At 38.9% G+C, this 11,711-nt stretch overlaps 1 protein-coding gene across 2 annotated transcripts in view; it reads right to left on the bottom strand.

The window, feature by feature from the left end:
- The window catches only part of PI4KA (phosphatidylinositol 4-kinase alpha), a 53,319-nt gene that overhangs the window by 40,881 nt on the left and 727 nt on the right, over positions 1 to 11,711 (bottom strand). The window contains exons 2-14 of one of the 2 annotated variants that reach the window (XM_008634118.2): positions 11,478 to 11,594; positions 10,249 to 10,342; positions 9,484 to 9,572; positions 8,936 to 9,008; positions 8,348 to 8,607; positions 7,612 to 7,678; positions 5,536 to 5,684; positions 4,863 to 4,928; positions 3,764 to 3,860; positions 3,180 to 3,371; positions 2,360 to 2,460; positions 1,474 to 1,603; positions 606 to 738 (exon numbers count right to left, since the gene is read on the bottom strand). In XM_008634118.2, coding sequence (XP_008632340.1) covers positions 606 to 738; positions 1,474 to 1,603; positions 2,360 to 2,460; positions 3,180 to 3,371; positions 3,764 to 3,860; positions 4,863 to 4,928; positions 5,536 to 5,684; positions 7,612 to 7,678; positions 8,348 to 8,607; positions 8,936 to 9,008; positions 9,484 to 9,572; positions 10,249 to 10,342; positions 11,478 to 11,576 — 1,550 coding nt within the window. In that variant the 5' untranslated portion in view covers positions 11,577 to 11,594. The remainder of the gene's footprint in view (positions 1 to 605; positions 739 to 1,473; positions 1,604 to 2,359; positions 2,461 to 3,179; positions 3,372 to 3,763; positions 3,861 to 4,862; positions 4,929 to 5,535; positions 5,685 to 7,611; positions 7,679 to 8,347; positions 8,608 to 8,935; positions 9,009 to 9,483; positions 9,573 to 10,248; positions 10,343 to 11,477; positions 11,595 to 11,711) is intronic. The other variant, XM_017734980.1, reaches the window with a different exon arrangement.

Below are 11,711 nucleotides of genomic sequence, written 5' to 3' on the forward strand. Positions count from 1 at the left end.
TTAATTACTGTAAATGCATCTATATATAAGGGAAGCAGGTTTATACTGAAGAGTAAGAACTGATTGTCAAGGAACACTGCAGATACATTTTAAAAACTGAGCCGAGTTTCTACTTCTGCTTTCTCCAGAAACAATAAAGATGGGAATATGCAATAAGGTAAATTCGGAATCCACTACTTTGAAACTTTAATTCCTTGTCTCTAGTCACCAACTATCTGTCTTCCCTCTAGCTCTCTGTAGCTGTCTAAAAGGGAAGAATAACCACTGTGCACACAAGTGTGTGACAATCCTTCTGTTACAGGAGGCTCACTCAAGGTGATAATCTAAGCTCAAAACAAAAAAAAAAACCTACTGAGTATCTACAAAAACATTTACCTACTGAAAATGGTGACTAGCAGATGTGGGAAGCAAAACAATAAGACTGAATTACTATTTTACAATTAGGCCATAAACAGAACCAAGAGATGCCTGAAGGAAAATGAAGTCATGACCAAACAAGGCACAAAGACTTCATGGCAGCACAGAGCAGCACCTTCTAAATGGGCACAGCACTTTTCTGCCAGGGAAACAGCACATGTTCAGCATGGTGCCAGTCCCCCTCTTACCTGCAGATGTTGTCTATGGCAATGTCACGCAGTTGCTCATACATGGATGGCTGACCTTTCTTGCCAGGCATTACATTTAGAGTGGACTCTGAATGCTCATTGGTGACACTAATCTTGATGTCATTCCCACCTACTAAGAACATGGGAGAACAGAAATCAACACCACGTGATGAGCTATACAAGCCATTACTGCCTTTGACTATTCCTAAATTATTCCTAAATTTAGTCAGTTACTTTACTGTACTGCTTTAGCATTACAATACTGCTTTTGCATCAGCAAGTGATTAGAATTAAACATTTTTCTTCTGGAAATCATAACTTGATATTAAGGTTTAAAAACAACAACAAAAATCTGCCAAATGTCAAGACAGCCACTGGCTGGAGCACAAGATGTGTATGGGGAGTTGGAGGTACGTGATCTAGTTCACTGTGGAGAAGAGGCAGCTTTGGACAGACCCAGTGGCTGCCTCCCAAAGTGCAAAGCAGGCTACAGGGCAGACAGAAGCAGCCTTTGTAGGAGAATTAGACACAACAGCCTCAGCTTGAAACAAGGGCAGTTCCAACTGGGTATGTGATTTCTTTTCCCTCCCTGTGAGGATAATTATGTGCTGGTTCTGGCTGCAGAGCCTCATTCAAGACAGAAGCACTCAGTGCAAGCACAAGAGACCCAGCAGTTCTACTGTTTACCCTTAGATACACCTCTACCAGAATTTCATTTGCTTTCCTCCTCTCCACCTCCAAAAAAAGAATTACTCAATTCCATCTCCATTTCCACCTGCAGCTGTATCACCACAAAATACCAAAAAGTATGAACAAGCCACACAAGTTGAAAAACAATCACTCTGGAGCAGAGGCTTTTTTCCTTTACCTGTGTGATACTGGCTGTGGTATTTGTAAAGTTTCACAAGCACTGGGGAAGGTATCACAAGAAAGTCTCTCAATGATGGATTGACAGAGTGAACCACAACAGGGAACCTCTCACACAAACGACCTAGACCCTAAAAAGGAAAAAAAAACCAAAACAAGACAAACCCAACAAAACATAGCTTTAGAATAAAACAGCACTATTTTTATTTCAGCTGCAAGCTTGCAACTTGAGCTCAATACAAAAAAACAGAAAAAACCCCAAATCCTACATAGTTTTGAGAGATTCAATTTTTAGCAGAAGATTTAGACATTTTAAGCCTCTAACTGTTCTAGGTTATTCTAGAGTGTGTCATATACCAGTCAAGCCTGGCTGCTCTCTTCCTCTGTGTTTTCACAGGAGTTACATGAAAGGAACTGTACTCTCCAAAAACAAAATTACTGTACAAGTTCCAACATTTGAAGGAACCTGACAACTTACTACTTATGTGGTGTAAAAAAACAAATTTGTACAACTATGGGTAAGTGCCCAATAAGAAGACATAAAAATTAGAATAACCAAGGCTTTCTTAGTCTAAAACCTCAGTGACCTGCCAGTCCCAATATTTTAACTATTTGTGTAATGGACTAAGGAGCTAAATAGTTCAGAAATTAAATACTGGTTAAAAAGCCCTCATAGATATTATTCTTCAAGAAGTAGTTGAGTTAAGAAAATTCTAAAAGCAGTTGTTTTCACACCACATCTCTGAAATGCAAATGTAGAAGACAGTGATGAAAGTAATAAAAATAGCAGGTAAAGTGTTCTAGCAGCCCGTAGAACTCCCCAAACTCTCACTCACTGATACGGTGAGTAATTACAGTAATTAATGACAAATACTGTGAAGACAGACCTGCAAGCAGCAAATTAGCAGTGGCAAGTGAGCAATTATGACTTTGCTTGAGGTTTTTGACTGCAGCTTCTCTGATAACTTGATGCACAGGTTTTCTGCACCTTAAATTAAAAAATCCAACAGAAAAATTTATCTTAGATTTGTTATTAGGCCACACACAACTCAGTGCTTACTGGAATTTCTAAAAAAACGGAGAGAATTTATAAGCATCAATCTTGTAGTATAAGACTTAGTGCTGTTTCTGCAAAAACAGTTTTAGAAACTTAGTAGCTGCACCAAACAGCTCAGTCAAACACTGACTGAAAGAATGACAGTACTTAAAGCTGATTTTGAGCATACTTCATACTGAACAGAAATCAAATATTGCAATGTCCAAAGGAAAAAAATCCTTCACATATTCACTGGATGTAAGATTTACAACAGAAAGAAAATAGAGGAAAAGTGAGAAAGAGCTTCCCAATCTTGCTAGCAATGGAGAAAAAGTATTTTCTTTAAAAGAACCACTGAGAAATATTTAAGACATTAAGAGCAATATATAAAACAGAAACTAGAAAATAAATAGCTGTATGTAATTCAGCATTTATAGCATCCCCTTGAGATAAGTAATAGGAAGTTTCTGTCTCCATTTCTATAAAGAAATGTCTAACTACCCAGCCAACTAATCTGACAACCTTTTGATGGAAGTTTTACTCTAGTATTCTAAAAGCAAGAAGTATTCCACTGAAATTTAGTATTTCTCTGAGCACCATCTACTCTGTAAGTATTTCTACAACTTAGAACACAACAGACAGACACTGCAGAGACCAAAGAGCATTTTTACTTTGCTCATCTTTCACAGCCCACACCATGAGATCCACGCAGGCAGCATTGGCCTGACAGCGCAGTTTTAAAGGGCTCAGTTCATTGTGCAGTCGATCCACATCATGGAGGATTTTCTGAAGTTCTGACTGGCTGCTGTTGAATTGCTCCAGCACAAAATCATGGACTTCCTTCACAAATGAGTTGGGAAGGTCTAAAGAAAGAAAAGGAAGCAACATTATCCTGGAAAGATGGAAGTCAGTGTATCAGAATAACAGCATATATAAAATTCATTGCTACATTATAGATGATATTATTTAATCAAGTTTATGTCCTGTCTAAAAGATAAACTTCATAACAAAGTCCACCAGCGAACAGACAATTCAAATGCCATCTATTAATCCTTTTAATGGCGCTCATAATATTTTTTTCTTACTTTCATAGCACCTTTTAATATGGAAACATTTCAGAATACAAATTTAATACCGTAAGTAGAGTTCCCAGGAAGTGCAAACCCAGTGTTCAAGCACTCATTACAAAGCAGATGATGGTTTGTAATCCTAAACATAATGAAGGATAAATTTTAAAAAATGACAAGTACTATACCTTTCATATAGTATAGTGTGTCTCTCAGCATTTTAAACTGAGCAAGGTAAAGAGGGTCACTGAAAGCCTTGTAATAGAGATCTGTACTAGTACCAGTCTGAAAGAGAAAAGAAGCAATCTGCTAGATTCAAAACAAAGTATTCTCCATTATATCAATAAATAAATCTCACTCCACCTCTACAATGTAAACAAGCCTTTAAAACAGGTACAAAAAGAAACCTCAGCTTTTCCCCCTTTACTTTTAACAAAAGAAAAAGTACAGCTATTCAGTGCATTAAACAAGATTCAGTCAGTTTGATTTGAAGAGCACGTCTGTTTCTCTAACAATGGGGCTAAAAACAAAAAAGGGGAAAAAAGGGGGGGATTCCAAGCTCTCATTTTACTGAGATAGCAGAGAGGCTGAAGCTGTCTCCACTCAGACCTACATTTCGAATGCGGCAATGCTCGATGGGAGGCTGAGAGCAGAGCAGAGTCATTTCTGCACACATTTCAGCACACGCCCCTTTCACCAGAGCTTTATGCCCTGAGGAAATGAGGCAAACTCCATAAAATGTGGTGGAGGCTGTGACAGAACTGCACCCAGGGGAGGGGAGAACAAGAAACAAGTCCTTGTTCTGAAACAAAGACTCACAGACCTAAAGAACCAAGTCTGCCACCTCTGCAAGTAAAAGTTCATGAACTGCAACACTGACAAACTCAGTAATGGCACCTTGAAGAGCAGCACTGATTTCCAAGCCACAAAGTGAAAACAACCAATGCATTTCATATATGTGAAAAAAAGTTACTGAAATATGCAAGAACAACCTTAGTCTACAGTAAACCAGTTTGGGGCAACCAATGCTGTAATTTATTAGGACAACAGAGCTAATGCAGGAAACTAACTATTTCCTCCAACGTTAGTGAAAAGTGTCACCTCCCTTCACCATTTTTACACAGTCCAAGGCTAGATTTAAACCACTGAAAGAACTGGTCAAAAAAGGAAATTAGTATCATTTTGCAAAGCAAAGGCATACCTTACATAGGTAAAATACTAACTTTGCAAGTAATAAAGCAAAAAATGAAGCATTAAAGTAATTAAAGGAGGAAGGTAAAAACACACCTCTGTAACTTCAGCTATAACTGCATCTAAGGTCTTCAGAAGAGAATCCTCAACGATCTGCTTTACCTATGGAGGAAAAAAAATCAAACTAAAACAGCATGTTTCCTGTTAGTTTCCTGTAGTGCTTCCTAGAGTTAGTGACTCTAGATAGGAGGAGAGTATCATTTAATACAATTTTGCCTATGCACAGAAAACACAAGTCACTTCACTACAATGCATCAGATGAAATTACGGATGCAATAGGAACATTTGAGCCTCTCTGCTGCTCCAGAATAGCTGATGCCAGAAGCGGACAGAGCCTGCAGCTTCTGTCACTTGTGTGAATTCCCAGCAAACAAACCCTTCAGGACGAGTCTCACTCTAACAGCAAAACCCAATCTTCTATTTCAGCAACTAGCATTATGCAGGTTACACCAGAACAAGTGGTCTGCAAGACTCAAGCAGGAAGCAGTTGACATAAGCTTACTTAATTTTCCAAATTCTGCCCGGTTTATATGAGAGCTTTTCAGGAACGCTATTGAAGCGTGACATTAAATGCCATAAAAATAACATTACACAAAGCTTGAGAGACAAAGGCTGTCGTTTTACTTGCAATTCTAAAAGCTTAAATTTAAACTGCATCTATTTCTAGAACACAGTGTCACTGCAGTCTACATAAGGAGCCATCACGTACCATGTTCAACAGCTGTCGGAGCATCTCCAGTGGGATGTTAAACTCTTTATTGTTAATACCATTGAAGAGAGGAGAAACTGAAAAGCTGGAGCTGATTGTGGAGAAGTAATAATCAGGATCCAGTGCACTCCCATCAGGAAGATATGAACCTGATCAGAAAAAAATAATGGAAATACAAGTTTGAGGAGAGAAAGGATATTAATTTTCTTTAATGGAAACATTTAGCCACTACAAAAGAGTTCTTTCCAACACAGTCTAACTTGACAGAGGTGCATTTGAGCTCAGCTGCTGGTAAATCAAGAGAGAAAACTATGATACAATTGTCATTAGAAGTTTACTATCACAACAGAGAATTCATTACAATAATGCGTGTGCAGGTCAGAGATACTTCTGACAAATCTTTCCACACTACTGATATGCATCTACCTGAAAACATTTGCAAATGCCCTTTAGATCAGAAGCACAGAAATGCAAAGAACAGGTTAAGTCAAAACTATCTTGCAAGGTTTTCCCCTCTATTAGATGAAATGAACACATGGCACAGTGTTCATCTTAGAATAGGCACCAATTCACCACTGCAATTTGAAAGCAAAGAGAATCAAATTATTTTTCAGATTGAAATACTCTATTAAGCAAACAACTTGCTCAGCAAACTGCTCTTGGCTCTGTTTCCTCTTGAGAAATTACATCTCATGCCTTTCTGAAGTGCTCAGCTGGCTGTGCTAGAGTAATGTTCTTGTGATTAACAGGCTTTCAAGCAAGACTATTTATTGACAACAAAAAAGAAAGTCCTTGGTTCTTTTTTTTAAGCTGTTAGCCTTGGCCAGAATAAAACCAAGGTCACTACTCATCTTCAGAAGGCAAGACTATCACAACCTATATCAACAGAAGTAATACAAGGACTGACTGTAGCCAAAATATTTGGTAGAAGTTAGTACTGAAAATAAAATCCTGACTGGAATAATCATAACTCTACCAACAGAAAGACAACTAAAATAATTCCAAAATATAATTCCAAAAATTTTACAAAGTTCTCCACTATTCACCTACAGATTTAAGATTATTTCTGTTCTACTACAGCATCTCTCTAACCTGCAGCCTTGGCTTTTGTTTATTTTTTTAATTCAAACCATTGAAGAACCACAACATTGGTTCCACACGGTAAACAGAAGATAAACAGGTGTGTTCCTACTTGGCAATTTAAGAATTACCCTGCAATCCTATTATATGACTGAGAAAGAGATGCCTCCAGAAATAACAATGTGAAGGAAAAAGAAAAGCAATGTGGAAGAAATTAATTTAAGCCAGGGTTTGAAAGAGGAGAATGGCCCAGGAACAGAGCAAGTTCAAATTGTTAAAAACCTCAAAGGGCCAGACAAAACCAGAGACACCAAAACAGCTCAGATGCAGAGCTAGTCCTCCACATGATTCATGAAGGAGAGCTTATTTCTAAGCCCTGCTTTGACTTAGAACTCACAGCTGGAGCTCTACCACAACTCAGTGGTTAAGAGTTTGTATGTTAATTCATGAAACTTTCTCACGTTTTGGCCTTTTATGATACAGTAATTAATGCACATTAGTGAAAAACCCCAGTGTCTCCTTTAGTATTTCTTGTGTCAGCAAATTACTGGGTCTTACACAATGACCCACATCACACTTACTCCAAATGGAGCAGTTGTTTTGGACTTATACAATGTGCCACAAGCCTCAAAATTCCAGACCCTAGACCTACAATGTAGTTGTCCACTGAAGCACAATATTAACACTTGTTCCTCAAAGTTACTCAGCCTAATCTCCTGAAATATTTTTGGCCTAGCTGAATTAAGCTCTCCAGTACCAGGCACTGCCTAGCAGGAAGGGAATCAAGAAACAAGTGAAAAATTAGTGGTGTTAATAATTACTTCCTACTGTCTTTAAACCACAATTTTTTAAAAAACCCTACCCGGCATGTGCCACTGAATTCCTATAAGAATTCTAAAGGGCAGAGAAAGGGGTCAAAAGGTTTTTTGTTTTCAATTTTCTACAAATAGCAACAAAACCCCTAAATCACAGACTGTTCCTTGCAAGGTAATCTACCTTCAAAGTAATGAATTGCAGATCCTCCAGGAGAGCTGGGAGGGGGAATCCCACGTTCAGGACTAACCTGAAACATTGCACAAAAGCCGTATTTTAGAAAATATTTATAAAACATTTTAAAACCTGTCAGGGAATAGTTTGTACACTTTAAAATGAAACACAGCTTCAAGCAAAACTAACAGGAACTACATATTGCTGGGTCTAACAGCTCAATTCCAGCCAAAAATGGGAAGTTAAAAAATGCCAGTTCAGTGCTTTTGACTAAAGGGAAGAGATCAGAATGATGACTCCTCTGCTGTATGAAACTATGCCAATAACAATCTGCAGCTTCAAACCCAGCATCTGAATCCAGTCTTCCCCCAAGACAATGAACATCCACAGCTCCTGGTGAAACCAGGAAGAGCTCCTGTATCCTCTTATGAAAACTTCAGCCACTAGGTGCCAGCTTCCCAATTTTACAGATACACATTACAATGGTTTTTAATGATAATAACACACGGAATGGGATTTGCCAAATGCTCCATGTGAAGACTTCTAGTACAGTTGCTACTTTAACTGTCACTGATTGTTCTGTAATTCAGAAAACACAAAACTATTTTGAAGCTCAGCTGTGGAACCAAAATAAAGATATTTGTATTTGGTCAAACAATGTATTAAGAAACTCTCTGCATATCCAGGCTTAAGTGTTAACTCCACTGACACGCACTGACTCCAACACAGAGCAAGTCATACAAACCTGTGTGATGCTGGACACACTGCTAGCCTTTCTCTTTAGTGTTCCTTCCTGGCAAACAGTGAGCAGAGAACTGGGAAGAATTGATCTGAAATCATTAAAGGATCGCCGGCGAATTCCTTCAAGCTCTTCTGGAACTCTCAGGGAATGTGGGGGAATTTTAGGAAAAAGCTTTGAAAGGAGAGCCTCCTCTGAATTGCTATAGCGACCAAAGGCTCGAGAAATTCCTAGCAGGCAGGGCACAGCATACTTGCATAAATATTCTGGAAAAGAAAACCACATGTAACAGCACATTAACAGTAACTTAGAACTTCCTCTTCATGGTTTTGCTACCACTTCACTGAACTGTTTCAGCCTAAACTGCTTTACAACAACTGATTTGTACAAGCAGAGGAAAAACCATGAAAGTATCACAAATTACTATACTTCTGCTTCTCTATTTACCAGTCAGCAACAAATAGAATAGAGAAGTGCTAAGGGGAGCTGAAAGACAAAACTCATTTTTCAGGACTGATCCTGGTAACCAGCAAACAAACACAAGAGAAGTTCAGAGGACAGGAGATACAAATACAGTAACTATTTTATCACTACCTTTATCATGCATTTGCGGCGTCTGGCACATTCCCAACAGGAACTGCATTACTTGTAGAACAGCATCCAAAATCTAAAGTCATCAAGACAGACATACAAAAATATCTTTTGGTAAAGGGATATCATTATCTTACACCAGATCATTAGAACAAATGAAACTTGTAAACATTAATGTAAGCACCTCTGTGAAGGTTTCTTGATGCTGTGTGACTAAATTACATTGCCCTCACTCAGGTTACAGAGCTTCTCTTGTAAAGTCTGCAATGAGCTGCAAGTACTATACAGTGAAACTGCAGCACTCCCAACCTCAGTATCAAAACTGGAATTCTAAAACTCTGGGCTCAGCAAATGACACCCAAAAGTAACTGCAGACCTATGAATTTCCTCTAGATACTTGACTATTAACACAAGCAAATTAATGCATCAGTGCACATGCTAAAGCAATCAGCCCCTTGCTGACAGGGAGCAGCTAAGCTCCTCTCCAGATATTAGTCAGGATTGCAGCATTGGAGGACTGGGTAATACAACAGCACAAACTCAAACTCCACCTGCTGTCTGAGAGATGCATCCCTGTAAGCCACGTCAGACAACAACGTCACCAAGCAGAAGCTGAAGTTTTCTGCCACTGGAAGCAAACCTGCAAAGTAATGGAGAGAAAATCAGCCACTTAAGCCTTGTTAGAGAGAACCAACACAGAAAGAGCAAATTATAATAAAGCAAGAAGACATAAGTGACTCCCATGTCTTAAAGTTCTGAGACTGACTGTAAACAAAAATAGTATTACATAAAAAATTTGGAAGCACTCTAAACATCATCATTTCAGCATAAATGTTTAAAGAAAAATAAGAATAATTAAAAACTTTCCCAGGCTTTCAACTAATTGCAAATAAACTTTAATTATATAATACTATATAAAAGTATTCTTATATTAATTTTAAGAGGCATTAAGGGAGCAAAAAATGAAGTGGTTTAAACAGCAACTAAGCATCAGAGCTAAAAGTAGAGCATATAAATCTCATGTTCCACTTCTCTAACTACTACACAATCTTCTCCAGTTTAGTAACAAAATATATTGAACACGGAACTATTTGTAAAGTGCAATTCATCAAAAAGCAGCCAAGCAGGAAAACAGGGATCTATTCAACTACCTTTGGCTTCTAAAGAAAATCAATACTAAAGGCTGTCAAGCCAGGAGCTAAGTAAGAACCTAACAGGACCTCTCCGCTCCCCTTGAACCATGTCCCAAACAACCTTTGCTATTTCTATTTCCTGGCTGGCGTTCCATGAGAAAGATCAAAAAACCCAAACATCACCTCTGCCTTTCCGTGCATTGCTTTCTTCTATCCACTGAACTTTGGGAAGACCCTTCAGGAGCCGGAGAAGGTAAGGAACCACATTATCCTTGTGCTAAAGGAGAAAAGATTCTATTCAAAATGGAGAAGAAAAGCTGAACCATATAATCTCAAGATATTTTAGAGATATGGTAAAGTTACATTAGCACACACAGAACTTGTTTCTAATGATTACTCCGCAGGCTTCTTGACTACTGCAAAACTGATTTCAAAACAAGCAAATGAAAGCAACCCAATTCAGTGCCTTAAATCCAAGCCCTTCATTCTAGACAACAGTTCATTCTCTGTAAAAGCTGGAGAAAAGAGTTCCAGAACAGTACCTAACCCCAGACAATTTATTAATTGACAGCAAGCTCCCAAAATAATTTTAAGACAGCTAGAAATTCAGAGTGACAGTGCCAATTCAGTATATGTGATGCATCCCACAGCCTTATGCAAGTCACTTAGCACATCCGTGTAACACTTCAGCTCCCTCACCTGCAAATCAAAGCCCAGCACAGCTGCCTTATAACAAACCTCAAACACAAAAAGAAAAAAGAACAAGGTACCTAATATCCATGCAAGCTGTACCATAGCACATGGATACTAAACAGGAGGGAATTCAGGCCTGATGCAAACCTTAACAATGTGAAAGAATTTAAAGTGAGGTCTAATAGCATTGGACCTGGGACTGTGTCCATGCTTCCTCTCCCCTGCACAGAACAATACCAGGCCCAGCAGTCAAAGGGAAGAGAACCAGCTTGTCCTGGCCCTGCTGGCAGACACAGAAGGGATGCTTGTGTACAATGCAGCCTGTGTGCCCTGTCTGTTTATCCTGGCATGAAAGGGCCTATTGCAGACCTGGCCTTCAGGAGTGCACCGGAGCATCCCTGTCAGTCAGGAGCATGTGGGGAAGAACATGCAAAGACACATCTGGCTTAAGCAAATCCTCCTGAATATTCTTTCCTTTCTCTGCTTAAGCCATGATGACCAGAAAACACAGCAGCAGTTTGGCTGTGGCAGTGCCATGGCTACAGCCTATCACACTTATCAGTATTTCCTTGCTCTCCTGACTGCATCCATCCTTTATCTCTGATCTTTTCATCTAATTTCATAAAGAGCAAATACCAACTTTTCGTTCATTGAACAACTAAACTTGAATTAATCCAAGATCTTTGAAGGCAAATAGGTAGCCTAAGTGCGAAAAATACCTGAAGGTCAGATTCAATAAGGAAGATTCCTAAAGCAATAACTGCATCCCTGCGACGCTCATCCAACTGGAAAATCCCGTGGAAATCCACTGGACACATACAGAGCAGCTTTTGTACCTGAAAAACAGCAGAGGGAAAGAACAGTGGAACAAGATTGAAAACCAAATTGAAGCTTGTTTGAAGTGCACAGTGGTCTCTCCATCTTCTGGAAGACATTTGGCCACATTACCCTCC

The sequence above is a fragment of the Corvus brachyrhynchos genome, unplaced genomic scaffold (assembly GCF_000691975.1).
Source record: "Corvus brachyrhynchos isolate BGI_N302 unplaced genomic scaffold, ASM69197v1 scaffold114, whole genome shotgun sequence".
NCBI lineage: Eukaryota > Metazoa > Chordata > Aves > Passeriformes > Corvidae > Corvus > Corvus brachyrhynchos.